At 45.1% G+C, this 18,942-nt stretch overlaps 1 protein-coding gene across 6 annotated transcripts in view; it reads right to left on the bottom strand.

Moving 5' to 3' along the window:
• Positions 1-18,942, bottom strand: part of pbx3b (pre-B-cell leukemia homeobox 3b) — a 96,826-nt gene that overhangs the window by 7,693 nt on the left and 70,191 nt on the right. For 2 of the 6 annotated variants that reach the window (XM_029259678.1, XM_029259674.1), the window contains exons 3-7: positions 15,050-15,291; positions 11,525-11,715; positions 10,297-10,432; positions 1,019-1,184; positions 382-459 (exon numbers count right to left, since the gene is read on the bottom strand). In XM_029259678.1, the coding sequence (XP_029115511.1) occupies positions 382-459; positions 1,019-1,184; positions 10,297-10,432; positions 11,525-11,715; positions 15,050-15,291 (813 nt within the window). Of the gene's footprint in view, positions 1-381; positions 460-1,018; positions 1,185-8,992; positions 9,023-10,296; positions 10,433-11,524; positions 11,716-15,049; positions 15,292-18,942 lie in introns of all 6 variants that reach the window. The other 4 variants (XM_029259677.1, XM_029259676.1, XM_018758217.2 and 1 more) reach the window with 3 other exon arrangements.

Raw genomic sequence — 18,942 nt, 5'->3', positions numbered from 1 at the left:
AATACCGAGAGGGGGCTACACCGACACACACGCACACACACACGCACACACACACAGAGCACAAAACACCTCCACTAAAGAGAATTCAAAGAACAAGCAAGCACAAAAGCAGGAAGAAAAAAGTTGATAGAGTAGAAAGGGTCATAATTATATTCCAGGTCAGGGGAAGGTTACACAAACAATAAACAAAATCAAACGAAAGTTAAAACAAAACTCATATGACAAACACAGAGGTCCAACACTGGACGGATAGCTTACGCTGCCAGGTGTTTTTTTTTTTTTTTTTTTTTAACATCACCTACACCTTATGTACCGCTATAGGTTGTAGGGGGGTATTGTATGTCAATGACAAGGACAAGAAGCTTATGAAAAATGCAGTACCAGTAAACATGTTGGTTAAAAGAGTGTTTTTGCTCTCTGCAGAGTCCAGCTGAAATTCTTCATCTTTCATCTGGAACCCTAGGTACAAGAGAAGGGGACCACTTCAAACAGCTTACCAAATCCCCTGGCGGGACCGCCCTGCCGAGCGCCCCTTCAGTGCCACACCATGCTCGATTCCGCTAGCGACCGCACCCTAAGGCACGTCTTTACCTTGTTTCCTTCTACTGCATTACTCCATACACAACTTTCGCTTTTTCCCATACTATCCACACTATATACTCAAACTATAAAGGGACTGATCTCAATCTGTCCTGGATGACAACCAACTCATGGGAGGGATTTTGCTGTGACAAATTAAGGGAGGGATTTGCGATAGAACAAAGGGGGAAAAAAACATGGGTTAATAAGCTCAGTTTACAGTTTCATTTGTTCTCCCTCCACCAACAATACTTTGCTCTTGATTCCAAAACTCATAATGTTACTTCAGTGTAGTGTTCTAGCTTGGCGTTTAATTGAGAGTGTGTGAGATGGGAGACACACGGGCCATCTTTAACTGTGTGTGTGTGGTGAGAGAGGAAGAGACTAGGAGAAAGGTGGTGGGTTAGGGTTCGAGGGGTGGGAGGGGCAAGGAGCCTACCGGAGTTGGGCGTGGTCGGGGAGTTGGTCTGGCTGTTCTGGACGGCGGCTGCGGCAGCGTGCGCCGCGGTCACGGCGGTCTTGGCAGCGTACAGGTTGGCTTCCTCCTGGAACTTTCCAATGTTCTTCTTGTACCGGATCCGCTTGTTGCCGAACCAGTTGGATACCTGGGAGGTAGTGCGGGGGCGGAGGGAGAGAGAAGCGGGGGTGTCAGACGTGTGAAAGACGATGCGTCATCCATTGAACACTGAGATTGCTTGAAGTCAGGTTTGGGTCCATCAAGCCCACGGTCCCCAACTACCAGCTAATGTCCGCTGGGTACGCGGGCTAATTAAGCAATAATCAAGAATCATTTAAGCGTTCTTACAGATCACCGTGCGACATGCTTTCTGCTTGTCTCTTGGCGAATCTGGTACACCGGGGGTTGCTCGTCTACCGCAACACACCCCCCCCAAAGTTTTCCAAACGGCAGCCGCTAGCTCTACCTGTCATACCTTGAACGCGTTGAGGGAGCGTGTCTTCAGTGAGACAGGAACAATCAGGGACAGAGGAAATGAAGGAAACTGGCCTGGTGTTTGTGGAGTCAGCTGGGGAATATTCAAGTGTGTGTTTGCTCTTTTCAATCTGGGCCAGAAGGTGGTGCGATGGTTAGAGCCATCACCTACCAGTCATGGGACCTGGGCTCCAATCCTTGATCAAGGTCCTCATCCTGAATCGATATGGTAAAAAATTACCCAGCGGTGTAAATGGGTAAATAACTGCACGCAGCTTAGTGTACAAACCGAAAATGACTTAGTGAAAGGCCGCTAAATGAATAAATAATAACTAAGATGACTCAGAATTTTGGAGCGCACTGCTACCGCAGCTCAACAGAAACACTCAAAAGTAGGAAGCAATCAGGGAAAATGTTGACAATTCAGTGCTGGAAGCTAACATCCTGATGTCTGAGGAATACCAAACAGCTTAAGGCTCTGGTTTTATAGTTATTTTTCAACTGTGAAGGAGCTTGAGGCAGTACCTCAAAGCTGCTTTCACCACCAAGTTCCTCTGTCTTGGCTACTTGAGCCTCCTGCTTGACCGGGGAACACGAGGCTGTTTCTAATGAGGGCTTATTTAATTTCCATCCCAGTGCTTACATTTTAATATGTACAGCAGACCAGCGGAAGGCACTGGAGGAGAGTGGATTTACATGGCATCGGATCATTTTTACCCCGCAAGTCTCTGTGTGCTTCTAAATCTTTAATATCCAGGCAATTAAAATTAATGACCATTCAAGCGAAGCCAGCGTTGGCAGTGTTGCCTTGACATCAATTGTTTGATGGGTTTACCTAGAGGTTAAACTAACAAGCAAGGTTTAATTGGAGGCAATGAGAAGACTACCCATCATCCTTTTTACTTAACCTGCTTAGAGAGGCTTTTAAAAGCAGAAAAGATGCACATAATCTCCGTTCAAAGAACACAAACAAACATGGCAGCCCATTCCCGTCTGTCTACATAAATAAAATATTTCAATCTATATCCTCATATTTGGATGAGATTTATTAGTTTCACTTTGCACAGGAACCAAATTCAAATCTCTGCTGTGCAATGCACTGTCCATCTTGTGGTTATGGCAGCAATCCCTGCCTTGGTGTCTCATTCCATAATATCTACTGGATTAAAATTTTTGGGATTACTATACATGTTTGGTCCTCACAGTGGATCATATGGAGGCCACCTGTCTGCTGCATAGTTTAATAGCTGAACAGCTCCACACTACACTCAATACAAAGAGCAGTGAGTAAATGAATTAAAAGTCAGTTATTATTGTTGCCAGTGTGCTTTTACTGTAACAATACGTTGCTCACATTACTCTCACTCTAACATCTACAGTCATAACAGTAGTTATCTTTTCCTTTATTTTTAATTTCCACAACTCTTCCAAAGACAAATGTACCAACACAAGGCAAAATGTATCCAACAAAATATGATTAGATGTACATGTGCTACAAATGTACTCATTTAGCTGAAACTTTTCTCAAAGGCATCTTGCAATGAGTTGTTCATTAATACAACACAGTAACTTTCACTGTATCAATGCAGGGTAAGTACCTTGCTCAAGGGTACTACAGCAGGAGATGGGATTTGAACTTGGGTTAACATGATGTATGATCAGAATGCCCCCCCCCCCGCCACACACACACACACACACACACACACTTCTGTATAACCTTACATGAAATGGATTCAATATTTCTTAAGCCCATCTACTTATCTCCCTCTAGCACACAAACATTTTTATACACAGAAACTAGGCAACACTGGAGAAGTGCAGGAATGAACTATAGGGAATTCTGGGATTTATTTACAATGGAAGACATCCTTCTCAGGTCTTCCTACGAACGCTGCATGTAACGCTGACATGGTTTCCTGTGATGTTAAGATGAGCCGACCCCTACCGTGCACAGCGCACCCCCCCCCAAGGGACGGAGAGCCAAGGGTGGGAGGGTCTGCGGAGTGCTAAACGCTCTCACTCAGGGGCGTCAGTCACAAGGAATGACCTCATTAAGGCAGGGTGATAATTAACACACAGCATGCCATTAATCACATCTGATCACAGATCACGTTATGGGTGCGAGCAGTTATTACTATGAAAAAACAGACTTATTATGAGTTCGGGTGCTCTGAGAGTTACCCTAGGGTAAGCTTCGATCAACACAAATGGAGGAAGCCAAGAAGCAGTGGAAGATGCAATGAAAAGACCCATGGCTTCAATGGGATACTGGGTGACAAGGGGCTAACCTCCTGTTGTACCTCACCTGCAGAGTGTGAGACAAGCTACACGAAGTGACAATGTCTGGGTAAATACTGCACTCTGAAATGGTGATGTTGTGATATGATATTTTTATAGTATATGAAGAATACTTGTTTAGTTTCAATAAGCTGATGAGCGAAGTGTGTTATGTTGAAGGATCCAAAAAGAGTGGTACTTGACACTTTGAATGTTCCGAGCCAAGCTGCCCATTGAGGGGGCACTCCACTTACTGCTCTTATTCAGCATCAAGCGTACACTTCTTCTGCCAGCCAAGAACTGCGAGAAGTTCTCCGCAGGCTGACCTCGACAGCCCACAGATGGTGGGATCTGACCTGCTCTGGCACGGCTGCATGGCCACAATTTGGGCTTCGAGCCACTGGCTGTCTAGACGAAACCATGGTGAGATCTGAGGACCTGCAGCCTTGCTTGTTCGACGAAATCTGTGTTAGAATGAGAGCAAACTTCTCCTTATCCTTATCACTAGCCTGGCTACCCATCCAGCTTCCCTATGGCAAGGAGGTCCAACACAGAGAAGAACCATCTGATCTTCAGCGCAGCACCAGACATTGGGATTCCACACAAACAAGAATCTACTGGTAGTTCTTCTCTCTCTGACTTAGTGGAGAAAGCCATAGAGTTGCACTTAATAATTCACCAGCATTCCTGCCTTATAATGGGTCAATACACTTCCCTTCATTTAAGGTGAATAGATGTTCTTTCCAAGACTTCAATACCGAAGGAGAAATAATGTCTTCTTTGGGGACCCCCTTAATGAAAGCTCAAACCAGGTCTTAATTAGACTGGAAAAGGTGGTTTCAGAGGCCTCGCCGCTAATATTGTCAATAACACAGGCGAATGCATTAATCCTGACCATGTTAAATCCGAGCACTGTCCCTCTAAATGTATAATGAGCTGGAATATTGATAAGTGTCATTCATTATAACTTGAGGCGATCTGAGCGTGGCAACCGCAAATAATTCAGTGTGTGCCTGGCGTGATCACGTGTTCGTTCGCAGAGGTGTGACCGTGACCGCGGCCTCACGCTGTGGAGGCAGAACATTATTTTAATTACGTGCCCCACACACGCGCGCGCGCACACACACACACACAGACACACACACAGAGAAGGAGAGCCGTGCCCTGATGCAAACAAAGGCCGGGTCAGTGTGTTATTCTAAGCGTGTGGTTTCGTCCATGAAAATGACTCCCTTCACTCGTGACTCCGCTCCTGGCAGCCTTTCGAACTCCAAACCAACAAACCTATGATTCCTCTTCCTTCTCCATCAGGTTTTCCAACCCATCCTCAGGTCACTTGAAGAATTCTTGTTGTTTAAGTCTCCCCCCATCCTCTTAAACCAAAATATCGAATTAGCTTTAATGGTGTTGTTCACGGATAAGTGATAAGCTATTCTGTTGCTAACTCCGTATTGCTGGCAGACTTCCAGAGCAACATTTGCTGTGCATAACCATCAGTGCCTGTGCACCGGATTACATTTTTAATACTGAAACATCCCCTCTGCTGTATCTGTTCCATATGGACATAGGATAAGAGTTGAGACTCGCAGACATCTGCTTCATGAGGATCCTGTGACACACGTGTGTTTAATCTATAGACGGGTTTACCATCGACAGGCCACGGCTAACGCTGTGAGTGTACCGCGTAACAGCACCATCTCCAGCACTTCTTTGAAGAAAGGCCGTTTGAGCGACATGAAGAAAAGTCCGGCTTTCCTAAGGCAGACAGCTGCAGTCGTAGAAGTCCATCTTCTCGATATCTGGTAGGCATGTGTCTGTAATTATTAGCTCAATCCCGCTGAGCCGATTCTGCCGCCGCCCGATTCTTTGGCCCTGGACCCCAGCTGTGCTCTTGCACAAAATCAATTATTTTGAAGGGAAAATTAAGAGCGAGGCCTAGAGTTAATTGTGCTGCCTAAACTTCGACTAACAAATTTTGCAGATTGTCATGTCTATTCTGTTGTCTTTTTCTGGTCACTTCACTGAGTTCTGCCCATAATAAAAATAAAAGAAAAAATAAATAATCCAACATAAATTGTTAGTCAAAGTCAGGAGGATTAATTTACGTTTACATCTATTTATTTAGCAAACACATTTTTCCTAAGCAACATACGATAGTTACTAGGCTGTATTTTAGTATTTTAGCTCACAGTTTAATCCAAGGCGATTTACAGTGCTAGATACTAAATCATTCACCCATTTATTTTTATGTTTCCTCCCCACTGAGCAAATCTGTTTCACTCCCAGGACCGTGCATTCATGAGACTTCTTTTCCAAGAGCTGGATGCATAACCATCAGCGAATACTCAAATTCAGGCAAGATTTTTCTTTAAAGTGTTAGCTACCGCTTGGCAGGCCCACACAGAGGCACAGTGTACTTACATTCCTATGCTGATGACACACAAATCTGTTTATCAATACGACCAAATGACTCTGTGTCTGCAGCTGCCATAGCAAACTGATTTCTGGAGATTAAAAATTGGATGAATGAAAACTATCTTTCTCTGAACTCAGAAAAAACATACTGAAGCCCTATTGCATGGTGGAAATAAGGCAGATAAGTGTTTATTGTTATCAGCTATGACATTGAACAGTTTGAAATATAACTTTGCAAAATGGGCTTGGAATTCAGGCATCATTTTTGACCACAGTCTATCCTGAATACTCATGGACCAAGAATGTCTTCACATCCCATTTTTTTGTAAATCCAAAGTCACACTGAAGTCATGCTCTACAAACAGTGTCTCGATGGTTAGGTTCTGCCAAAATCTTGGTGAAAGCTAAATAAAAATACTTTGTAGGCCCTAATTTATTTTAACTAACTTTGAGCTAAATTAAAATTACAACTAAAATTAAAAAAAAAAAAAAAAAAAAATCTCTCTACAAACTGCTATTCCAAGTACACACACACACTTTCTGAACCGCTTGTCCCATTCGGGGTCACGGGGAGCCAGAGCCTAACCTGGCAACACAGGACTCTTGATTTTCTCAACCAATAAACATACACAATGTTCCTCATAGACACCACGCATGAGTTTGAAACACCATGGAAGAGTTTCATTTAGGCTGTCCCACACTCCTCTACTGTTTGGGTGCATTTTACTGCCATCTATCAGCTCTCTGGGTAAACACAGGTCACACTGATACTGCTAGAGACAGGAATTTTAGAAAATAGGCAAAGAAAATGCATATTAAAATAAATCAAATGGAGAATATTAATATCGTGGAAATTTCCAAATCGACCATTCATAACTTAGGGAGAAGGTATATTACAAAATGAGGCTTCTCTATTGCAGTGAAGTGTTTGGCACCTACTTCTTAAGCAGAACTCGTAAGTATATCTTTACAACTGCCGTACATACAAGCTACTTCACGTAACTCCTAAAATAAATAAACCAACCTCTGATGGTAAAGCTGTCAGTTCCAGGGCCTCTAAGTTACAGAACAGCCTACCAGCCAATGCCAAAGAAGCCTCTTCTCTCAATGCATTCAGATCTAGACTTAAGGCCCACTATTTGCTGTATAGCTGCTGGTGCTGCTGGTGCTGCTGTCTTTTCAACTGTCTGTCTTTGCTTGAGCGGCTGTCTAACTGTCATTACACCTAGTACCCATGTATATCTGCTCTCCCCTGACTTCTCTGGTGAACTCCTCAGGGTTGAGATCTGCAAGCTCTTATTGTTTGTAACTTCAGACTCGGTGAAGACCACCTGCTGACCAGATGGGGGGTACCAGCTGACCGCCTCAATTGTTCTCCAAATTTTTTAGACAAAACTAATACTTTTCCCATTTTTGTATAGCTGGCCTGAAGAGCGGGCAGACAGCTGGATGTGTGTGGTACCTAATGGGGCACTTGGGGCTTTTGAAAAGGGCTCTTGTTCCATGGTTAATTCTGATGTTGATTTATTTTACTGGCAGAACCACACGTTCGGTTTTTCTGTGGGCTCCAAGATCCTCTAACAGTCACAGCTGAAGCAGAGCCCTAAGGACTTGATATGCTCTCCAAACCAAGAAGAATACACTCTGACATACCAAAAAAAATGAGCCTTCATACAGTTTAAAAACCAAAGGGGTCCCATGTATTTCCCTTACTCGTTAGTCCCTGTTTTCTGCAGCTACCCATATCAAGTTCAAGACTCTAGTTATGGCCTTCAAGACCATCAAAGATCTGCTCCCCGATCCCTACAAAACCTCATTACTCGCTATGGTCTAACCAGACTGCTATGCTTCTCCACCTCGGGTCACTCAGTGGTCCCACTCACTCACTCATTCACTCAGGAGATCAAAATTCAAAAGCCCAAAGGTTCTCAGTTCTGGTTCCAGTATGGTGAAATGACATCCCTATCTTACTCAGAACTTCTGATTTCCTCTCACCATTTAAGAATGGTCTCAAAACTCACCATTTTCAGGCTCCCTCTTATTGTTAATGCTATCTCTCTTACAGTACTATATGCATATAACCATGAAATGTATGCTGATTTAAACAATGACATCAGACAAACCAACTGACCTTCCAGAATCATATGTATGCATTTATGTCTGTTGGTGAAATACACTTTTTGTTTTGCTGACTGGTATGCCACTTTGGATAAAAGTATTTGCTAAATGAATAAATGTAAATGCATATGTTGAATAGGCCAACATTAGATCAATGTAAAAAAAAAAAAAAAATGTCAATAATTAAAAAAGACTACTTAATAGGTGTGATCACACATGTATATTTTTTTTAAAATGTCTTAATTTACATTCATTCATTTAGCAGATGTTACTTTAGATTATCCGTAAATAAAATAAAGCAAAAAGAAAACCTAACATAACAGATAAATGACTTGAAAATGGTTGCCATGGACTTGTATCCTGCATGCCACGTTTATAAGAGATGGAGTAAGTTCTGTGTACCCTGGCAGGCCTTAAAGAAGAGCTGACTCAGTTTCAAATGGTTCCCTATGTCCCGCTCAAGCAGGTCTCCCTCAAGTCAACCATGGGGATGCCATGCACATGCCTTTTCTACATAAGTACACACTTCTCCCCTTACTTAAGCTGTCAGCCAAATGGAGGTGTGGCTGTGTTTCTGTAGCTGGAGGTCTGTCCTGGTGCACATACATGTGTACGAATAAAGAATATGTACAGATAGAGGACAACAGTGGATCAGGAGAGGTCATGACATACCTGTGATACTGTGATGGTGCTTCCCACCCCCTGAAGGCAAAAAAAAATGGCTTTTACAGTATCTGACTCTTCACAGCCATACTCTGCACACCCCTATACACCCCCTCCCCACAGAGAAAAAGAAAAACATTGCAGATTATCGATACCGTGTATATGGCAACAATGTTTTAATGGTTAAAGCATCGATGGAGCCTCGACTGGAGTGACACCAGAAGTGGGAATTTTAAGGTGATTAGAGTGACCCCTCTGGTAAAGAGGGTTGTGTGAGGCCTTTGCAGGACTGGACGTGGGGGTAGGGTGCATGGTGTACAACTGCCTTCAGGTTCACTCTAATTTAAGGCCAGGGAGAGTGGGAATGTCACTTTAAAAAGCCAGCTCGAGGTAAGAGTGCTGTGTTACACTACAGGTATCCATTAAGCTACATGGATGTCTGAGTAACAGGCAAACTCCAGACAGAGCACGATGAGCGGCACACATTTCACCTTAACGTTCACATCTGTCAGCCTCGATTGCCATGTCTAACACACCCCGGCGGTCCATCCGCTCGGAGCTGAGCGTTTACAGGCAAATGCGTTGAGGCAGCGGACTCGACCGTGCTTGCAAATAACCCTTGATGACATACTCCTTGGACTTGGCTGATCACAGGCAGAGAAGCGCGTGGCAGATGGGAATGAGGAGAAAGGCAGGGATGCCCGGAGGTGAGAGCAAGCGGTCGTTCGAGAGGGAGAGAAACCCTTTATGTGGTAGTGTCACCTTCCTGGCCAGGCTCTGGCCTTGGTTTTGTAGCTCTACGGCCCTTCAACGGACTGACAGGTCTTCAGTCCTACATACCAAGAGATCTACAGGACTTCAGGCCTACAGACCACCAGGTCTTTAAGAGTTTTGGCCTGCAAGACAAATCCAAACTTTCATGCCTACAAAACTTCAAGGCTACAGATCTACAGGACTACAGGATTCTAGACTTCCAGACCTTTAGGTCTGCAAATCTACAGTCTTCCAGACCTTTAGGCCTACACGATTTCATCCTCCTGACCTTTAGGTCTACAAATTTACTGTCATACAGACTTTCAGGTCTACAGGACTTCAGATCTCCAGACTTTCAGGTCTACAAATCTACAGTCTTCCAGACCTTTAGGCCTGCAGGATTTCTGACCTCCAGACCATCAGGTCTGCAACCCTTTAGACCTAAAGGACTTCAAGCCTACTAGTCTAATGGCCTCAGTGCAGCCTGGGACCCCATCTGCCTGCCTTTCCCACAGAGATGCCCACCGGCCAGCGTGCCATCACACAAGGACTTAACCCACCTGGGACACTGTGATGCTGCACTTCTTTGCCAGCTCTTCTTTGGCTTCCTCGCTGGGGTATGGGTTGCTGAGGTGCGAGTAGAAATACTCGTTCAGGATCTCTGTTGCTTGCTTGCTGAAGTTCCGCCTCTTCCGCCTGGACACAGGGAGAGTTGGCGGGGTAATTAGTTTGAGGATTGCAAGAGCTTAGATCCTCCCCCCCACCAGACACCCACGGCTGAATCCACCCCTCCGGATCATTCCTGCGGAACAGTGGCCATTTACTCTGTGGCTCTGCGGTCTCCTGCCCAGCCGTGTAATGTGTCCAAGAACAGGCGATGAGGCACCCAGCCGTAGCAGACCTTAGTGCATTACAGAATTCAAGACACACCTGATTGAGCTCTATTCCTAAAGAGCCTCCATCCCAAGAGATTCTCTGCGGCTCGTCTCTTGAAATACAACCTGAAGTACTTGCTTGTTCTGCTATGGGGTAGCCACTGCCTTCTCTCGGGTTACCTTCATTTTCACAGAAAATGAGCAGCGAATATGCAGTCCCTCCACTGCTAACGCTCCAAAGTCTCCCCCTGCCAAACACCCTCCCCTTTCGAGGTATTGCTGCGGGCCGAGACACTAACCCGTTACGTTTGTTTCGCATACGTGTTTCTTACTTCAGTTCATTTCACATAACCATGTTCCAGTGTGCTGGTTAAATGGAGTTAACTCGGCTAGCAGCGATGTGCAGTGTTCACTCAGCCAACCCAAACTAGCAGTAAGCCCGACCCACTCCAAATCCCCAAGCTGGCGGAGATCCAAGACAAGGTAGCTAATGAATTCCCTGTACACTTCCATGTTGGAAGAAAAAAAAAAAAAAAACTGATGGCTGCTTTCTACATAGAGTTAGGACACCAGGTGTCACAGCTGGGCGTTGTAATGCTTCACCTTCTTCGATATGGATTTAATGCAAATCAGCATCCTGCTATTTATCACGGTGAAGAGAACCGCATGATGACACTACCAAAGAACGACCGCTGCTATGAATTATCCCTTCAACCGTGATCTCTTCATATATGTGAGCAGATGCTGAGATGTCCAGTGGACCAAGATAACTCTACAGTGATTTGAGAAGCTTCACTAAGTGACAAACCTCCCCTTTAGATGCTATGGATACCAATACAGTGATGTTAAAGACAGAGAAAGGACACAATCGCAAACGTTGCATGCACGCTCAAGCACCGAAGTGCGCACCGACCTGGCGTCAAGGAATCTGGAGCGCAGGATCATGACGGCCTCACAGGTGCTTTGCTTGAGCTGCATCTGGATGGAGCTGAACTTGCGGTGGATGATGCCCACCATGCGCTCAATCTCCTTGGGTGAGATGGGCCGCGTGCGCGACTGCTCCCGTAGCAGGTTCATCACGTGGGTGGTGAACTCATTGCATGCCTGCAGATGGGTGGTGATGGAGGGATTGGAGGAGAAGAACGAGAACCAGTTGGGTGGGTGCCACTAACCGTTCATTGAAGAACCACCAGCCAGCGTTGATACCAATGTTCTACCGCTGTTTGAAACCAAACTGTTGCAACTCCTTGTTCTTCGTATATTTCTTCAGTCAGGGCTATTCCTCCTACACCCGCAGACACCACGATTGTTCTGCGACCGCACAACACTCCTGCGACTTAATAGGTGAAGTCATCTATGAATGCAAGTGCCGATTTGCAATCTGGCGCTGGCCCAGCACGGAGAGAATTTAAACAGCTATTCGTTAAACCAGTACTTCATACATGATTAATTAGAACAACTCATTTATGTAGAGCACACTTTGGCTCATTACTCTAAGTAAAATTCGTTAAGTATTTACATTTAGATAATTAAAATCTGGATACGCCCTTAAGAAAGATGCATTCACTCCAGGCTAAGTGTTGTTATGTTGTTTTTTTCCCCCCTTTCCTTTCAAATGCTGGGAGTAAATTAGTCTAATTTACCCCTCTGGCTCACTGAGTCATCGGTGTAACACCTTTTATTCTAGCTGCCAAGACCTACAGAGATGCTCCTACAAACCAACGTGATGAAAGACCTGATGAGGAGAAAGCGTCTCGCTGTCTGTCAAGGACCCATGCCTGTCAGTTTGTTAGGGACACGGAGCTCAGCGATCAAAACCGCAGGAAACATAACTGACAATGTTATGCTGTCTTTCCACCGATGGCTATCTTTCCACTCTCCCTGTATGCTAATGATCTGAAGGCACATTAGTCGTACACATGCCTTTAGATCTATTCGTTCATGTCAACTTTGACCAAAGCAACTTATAATATTGGGTATGTACACGAAGCTACTAACACTGATTTACCCACTTATACAGCAGGGTAATTTTTACGGCATCAATTCAGGGTAAGTACCTTGATCAAGCGTACTAGAGCAGGAGTGGGGATTCGATGACTCTAACTCCCACACCACCTGCTGACTCCATGGAAGTGCATATTTATACTTTATTATGTGATGTGCTGGGAGGGTGAAGTGTGTACTTGATGAGACACCCCACCATGTCCAGGCTGGTTTGTAACTTTAATGTGTTCGTTGCCCTGTTGATATTGCGTCTTGGGGTGACTTTACACTGTAGTTTAGCTCCCATCAATCTCAGATTTATTTACCTGTGGCTGCTGCAGAGGGAATTGGAATGTAGTTGCACTTTAATTGATAGGAAACTGTCTTTAAGAAATTAAATGGGCCTTGTGGTGGATTCAACTCAGAGCAGAAGATGTAGATCTTCTTCCATTAATGTCTTAATTAATTAAATTCATTAATTGCTATTGGAGAGTGTATTGTTGAAGTTATCTATCAAAAATAACTGAGCAGAACAACTCCTGTTTTTCTATATCCTCTTTCTTAAAAACTTAAGTTTATAAAAATATGGATGATACATTAAGCACAGCAATCTGAGTGATCACACATACATTAATTACGTCACATTAAACAGGTGACGTAAATCTTTTTCTTCCACTCTAATGTGAAATACATATTTTTATATCCGTAATGTGGAAACATCATAATTTGGTAACATCTTTATATCACCCATATATAGTAGAAATAATCAAATTTATAGACCAGACCATCTCCTGCACCATGAAATGAAATTATTGTCACAACCGACTCATAAATCTCTCAGCTGTTTTAACTATTAATGGACCATTATATCATTGAATTGAAATAAGAGGTCTGGTCAAACTAGAAACTAAACACTATTTTGCTGAACTAAAAAAAAACACCCATCACAGTCAGTGCCCACAGATTTTTTTAATAGGAAGGTTTTATTTTTTAGATATTCAACATATCTGTTCTATTACATGTGTTATTTTAATTTAATAATATCCAATGGATGCTCCAACTGCACCCAAACCACAAAATGAAACACTGAAGTCCACTTTAGGCTATGTAGAGAAAATGTCCATGTGTCTTCTTGCCCGCAGCAATTTACATCTAAGGCTGAATTAAACTGTCTAACCTGAAGTTTCTATGAGCCTCATCGCACCTGTATTTTTCTGCTTACAAAGTCCATGTGACCGTGATCTTTCCCATGTTTTCCTACGAGGTTTCTCACTTCTGATAGAGAGCACAGCAAAGCTCATCATTTATTATTAACACAGCATCTGGATTATTGCAAATACGTGTAGTTCAATTTTTATATGTAAATGAACCCCTGATGCAAATCACAGGTGTTAGTCACTGTGCGGCACCAATGTGAGTTTATTGGGTGCAGGATGTTAACTGATTTTGGTTTAAAGCCAAAAACAGCCCATGGTTTAAAGCCTCTGAATGTTCATACCTGAGACCTGGTTGGTTTCGGTGAAACGGATGTGACATCCCTGGAAAAGCCACTTGGGCAGTGTTATGATCACGATTTTTCTCCAAGGACCTATTTATTCTTCTGCTCGTGCATTCAGTTGTTTCATCACCCAAAGCGGACTGTGTTCTCCCTGCACCCAGAAGCCTGACTTGATTCACTGATATTGCCGTGTATATTATTAGGTCTACACAGTAAACCCTTATTTATGCTGTTTTTACACAAAAGTTTTACAAACAAGGCCCACTGCTGATATTATTGAGCTGCATTTCCGTAGTCTCAGCACTAACCGGTAAAACATATTTCTTAAGGTGTCGTGCTGTCCCACATTCGGACTTCTAAAGATTTTCTTTAGTGTTTTGGGGGCTATGGTAAATATGAGATAATTCTCACTGATATAAGCTGAAGAATTCCTGACTAGTTATTGCTTTCTTGTGTAACATGAGTTGTTTATTGCAAAAAACAACAGCATTTTAAGTCCTTATTTAGAAGGCTCCATGTTAAGATTACTGTGGAATAAAAATTTAACATACTGTATATTATCTGTAACTGTTGTAAGATGGAGCTGTCTAGATACTCCTTCTGCATGCACACACACACACACACACACATTTTCGGAACCGCTTATCCCAAAAGGGGGTTGCGAGGAACCGGAGCCTACCCGGCAACACAGGGCGTAAGGCCGGAGGGGGAGGGGACACACCCAGGACGGGACGCCAGTCCGCCGCAAGGCACCCCAAGCGGGACTCGAACCCCAGACCCACTGGAGAGTAGGACCTGGTCCAACCCACTGCGCCATCGCACCCCGCCTTCTGCATGCAATGGTTGTAAAATGTTTTTGCTTCCAGTGTCGATCCACTGACTGCTTAACCACAGGTCGCCCCCAACCATTACGGAGGTGAGGGACCACGGGCCAAGACCCTGGAGGCGGCTGCTCACCTGCTCGTACTTCTCCAGCTCTGTATGGTAGATCTGTCGGATCTGTGTCAGCTTGGCCCTGTAGTCTGAGTGCTCGATGGAGTTGTCGGCAGCTCCGCCGGAGGCAGCGGCGGCTGCAGCGGCGGCTGCCGAGCCACCCCCTTTCTCGGGACCCGACACACCCTCTGCCAGCAGCATGTTGTCCAACCGCATGAGCTGGGGGTCTGGGGGGTCTTCCTCCTGAGCGCCGCGGATGCTGAGGCCTGTGGAGAGAGGGGATCGGTCAGCAATGGCGACAGAGGCACATCAGGGACTTAACAACGTGCTCATATTACGACTGCCGTCAGAGTACGCCACAATGCATCGTGGGTCCACGATTTGGCTGTGCGAAAAAGCAGCTGCCGAACCCTTACGTCTTAACAGCACAAAAAAAAAAATGAAAGACGCAAAGCATGTTGACATCAGCGGCCGGACCGACGCGGACTGGGTGCTTCCTGTTGCCTCCTTTTGTTTTTAAGCTGCGCCCCGCGAGACATGCGTGCGCGCGTGACAGCGACATGCATAAGTTGACAGTCACACAGCTGCGATGTGGCGCGGCGGCTTTCCGAGGCGATGCCAGACAGGAAGGAGAACAGTGGCGGATGAGGCCGCGCAATCCTACACATCACCCGGCAGCAAAGTAAATGCCCCCACAATACGCCTGCTGTCTCTTTATTCCACAAGCAGAAAATGGGCTAATATAATGCAGTACTAAACCTAACAGATTTTAACTGAATGAATGAATGTAAAATTTAACATAAGTAATACACTGAAGCTAGTGAAGAATCTAAATATGGAGTTTTCATTTTGTCCCTTTGCTAACTGGTGAAGTGTTTTTTTTTTTTTTTTTGTGGAAAAATATTTTAACCATAAACATTGGTGACAATATTTTTGACTTATGTCCAATTTTTATTGCCAGTGGCAGCGATGAACTAACACACACACACACACACACACACACACACACACACTAACACAAGCATTTCCTCTCTCTCTCTCTCTCTCTCTCTCCCCGCATGCCTGCGCAGCGCACGCCATTCATGCTAGAGAATAATGAATAGTAAAACAAGCTCCATATTGCAAAAGATTTTAATCAACCTCTTTAATCGCAACATGTATTTCATTATAGTGGGGCTCTGAATCTCCACACGCGGACCTCCTCATATTGTTCGCCGCCGCCTTTTCGCCTCCGTTATCAGTCCCGCTCGTTTTTCTCCCGCGCTCCAGCTTCCAAGCCCCCCCCGCCCCTTCGTATCTTTCAGCCAATTCTAATTAGCCATCTTCGGCGCGCGGCCGCACCTGCGCTGCGCTCGCAGATAATACGCCGCGGTGGCCAGAGCGCGCGACTTCGCCTCACAGGCTCCGCGAGAGGGCCGGGCGGGTCGAAGTGGTTACCCGCGCGGGAGAAGGGCGCGAACGAGTGAGCGAGCGAGCGCGTGGCGCTGCCCCGACCCACTCAGGCGAGCTCGATTACGGGGCCGTTTCAATTCAATAACCGGCCCCGCGATTCGGGGATTTTCAACAGCTCGTTAAGGCTTCATTAAGATATGGCGGGGCCTCGGAATTAAAAATAAGGAGATTAGCGGCACTCACACGCTGCGTGGCGCGGCGGTTTAGCTAATGAAGCGTTTTTACACCGCGCGCTGACCGACTGACCCGGCAGAAACGAGAGACGGAAAAAAAAACCAAACTCCACATTTATTCATTCACTCTTCCACAAAGCAACATACGCTGATTTACCCTGTTTACTACTGAGTCATTTGAGGAGAAGTTTTTGGGGACAGCTGGTAGGGTAGTGACTAGTCGCAGCCCTAAGATTGCAGGTTTGATCTCCACCTGTAGTGTACTCTCTTGGCGCGAGGTAATTACGCAAAATTACTCCAGTTAAATGACTCCGCTGTATAAATGAGACTAAATAACTGTAAGTACCATAACACTGCAAGTAAAGAAAGTATGCTCCTTTCTGTTTAAAATGCCCAGGAGGGGGGTGGGCAGCCACTGGTACTTCACTTGGACCCCAAGGGGTATATGTTTTGCCTTTTGGTGTGGAGTGTTTTTTTTGTTTTCCTCTCCTCTGCTGCCAGTTGGCTTACTTTATATTGTCACCAGATAATAGTTATTATAGGTGTTTAATGTACAGTGAACCTTAGCAGAGCTCTATGAAAATATAATCGTTCTGATTAGGGACCCTATGTAGCAGTAGTGCGATTTGAACCCAACTCCTTACAGGGCAACGCACACGTATGAGCCGCTGTTGCTGGCTACCGCAACCTGGTAATTCGCTGGCCTAACAGCAGGCTCCAGGTGTAATGGTGTGTAAGTGTTGGATGGATGGGTCTATTCGCTGCTGGTGACACCAGACCGTGCTGGGCCCTGGGTCGCCAAGCCAGCAGGGGGCCCCGGTGAGTGATGTCACTCCGCCGTAGCCGCAAAATCCTCTTTCGTATGGGTGGGATGTTCCTGGGTCCCTGACTCCTTGCATACGGTGCACAAAAACAACCCTTCACATACATATAAAAACCCACTCCTGGACTCACGGTGCAAGACAAACGAATAAAAGAACACCTTTGAAAATTTTATGATCACTTTCTGGCACTTCCTTGGTTTTCTCTGGTTGTGGTGAAAGAACCAAACACAAAAGAATTTGCTGTGAAGTGAGAGAAGCTGATGGGGGAAACGAGATACCCTTTTAAAGATATAAAAATAAATTAAAAGATCGCGAATGGGTGTTTACAGTCCGTCTGATTAATCCAGAGCAGAGCGCTCTGGCTGTCGCCGGCAGACTCGTGCTGGGCCGGTTACCGCGGGAGACAGGCAGCCTGTGGGCGCGTTTTTCATGTCAGGTATATTAAATATAACACCGCGACACAGCGCACATTTCCACACCAAAACCAGTTGTCACTTCCGCTCCATTCAGGCTCCATCGAGGGAGAACGCGGGGCTGCCGGAATTTACAGGGCTTTTCAGTCAAATGGACATAAATCACAGATTCCATTCAAACCGAATAATCGCAGGCCATAAGGAGCCGCTTGTCTTTTCGTGGCGCATTACTGAGGGGCTCCCGTGAGCGATAGCTCGGCCACTCGCGTGCAAAAGAAAACAGACGGGATGCTGGGAAATGACGCGTAATCCTGTTAGGGCCCTGCCACGTATGGGACCGCTGACATTTTTATCGTACGTGTCCATTTCAATTTCGGACAACGGGAACTGCCATTAGTTTGCCGAATTGAAATACAGGCCCTGACTCCAGACGAGGCACTGGTACTAGGGCAGCCGTTGAGGCAAATCTGTAACGCCACCTTCCCTTCGCAGCTACAACCGTGGCCACGTGGCATAAGGGATCGGATGTTATACCTGTACGCTTCTCGGGGAGCACATTAAATTGCACCAGACACCCAACAACCGTGATGCAGAGAGCGCTCAGAGGTCCAGAGCCAAAGACAAATAACAATCATAATTTTCATTTAGTTCAATTTCAGTTCAGTTTCAGTCCAACTACAGCAGCACACGATTGTAGGGGTTAAAGCCATCACCCTGAACTCAAAGGACCCAGGTCTGAATCCCACATCTTGCTGTAAGACCCTTGATCAACATACCTCCCCTATATTAATATAGTAAAAATTACCCTGGGGTATAAATGGTTAAATCATTGCAAGTAGTAGTTAAATGGTGTAAAAGGCTTTAGAGAGAGAAAAGCTGGCTAAATGGATAAATTATTAATAAATAAATAAATCAATAAATAAATAATACCAAATTGCTCTGGAGACAGCTAAGACACTCTGGACAGCAGAAGCTGTATGTCTAAGGGAAGCAGGATGGTCTTGACTCTCCAAGCATCCTGGAACTATAATCGATATACTTAAAGTGCACTTTAT

The sequence above is a fragment of the Scleropages formosus genome, chromosome 17, assembly GCF_900964775.1.
Source record: "Scleropages formosus chromosome 17, fSclFor1.1, whole genome shotgun sequence".
Lineage (NCBI taxonomy): Eukaryota > Metazoa > Chordata > Actinopteri > Osteoglossiformes > Osteoglossidae > Scleropages > Scleropages formosus.
The sequence above is the reverse complement of the archived record's forward strand: the minus strand, read 5'-3'. Positions and strand labels throughout refer to the sequence as shown.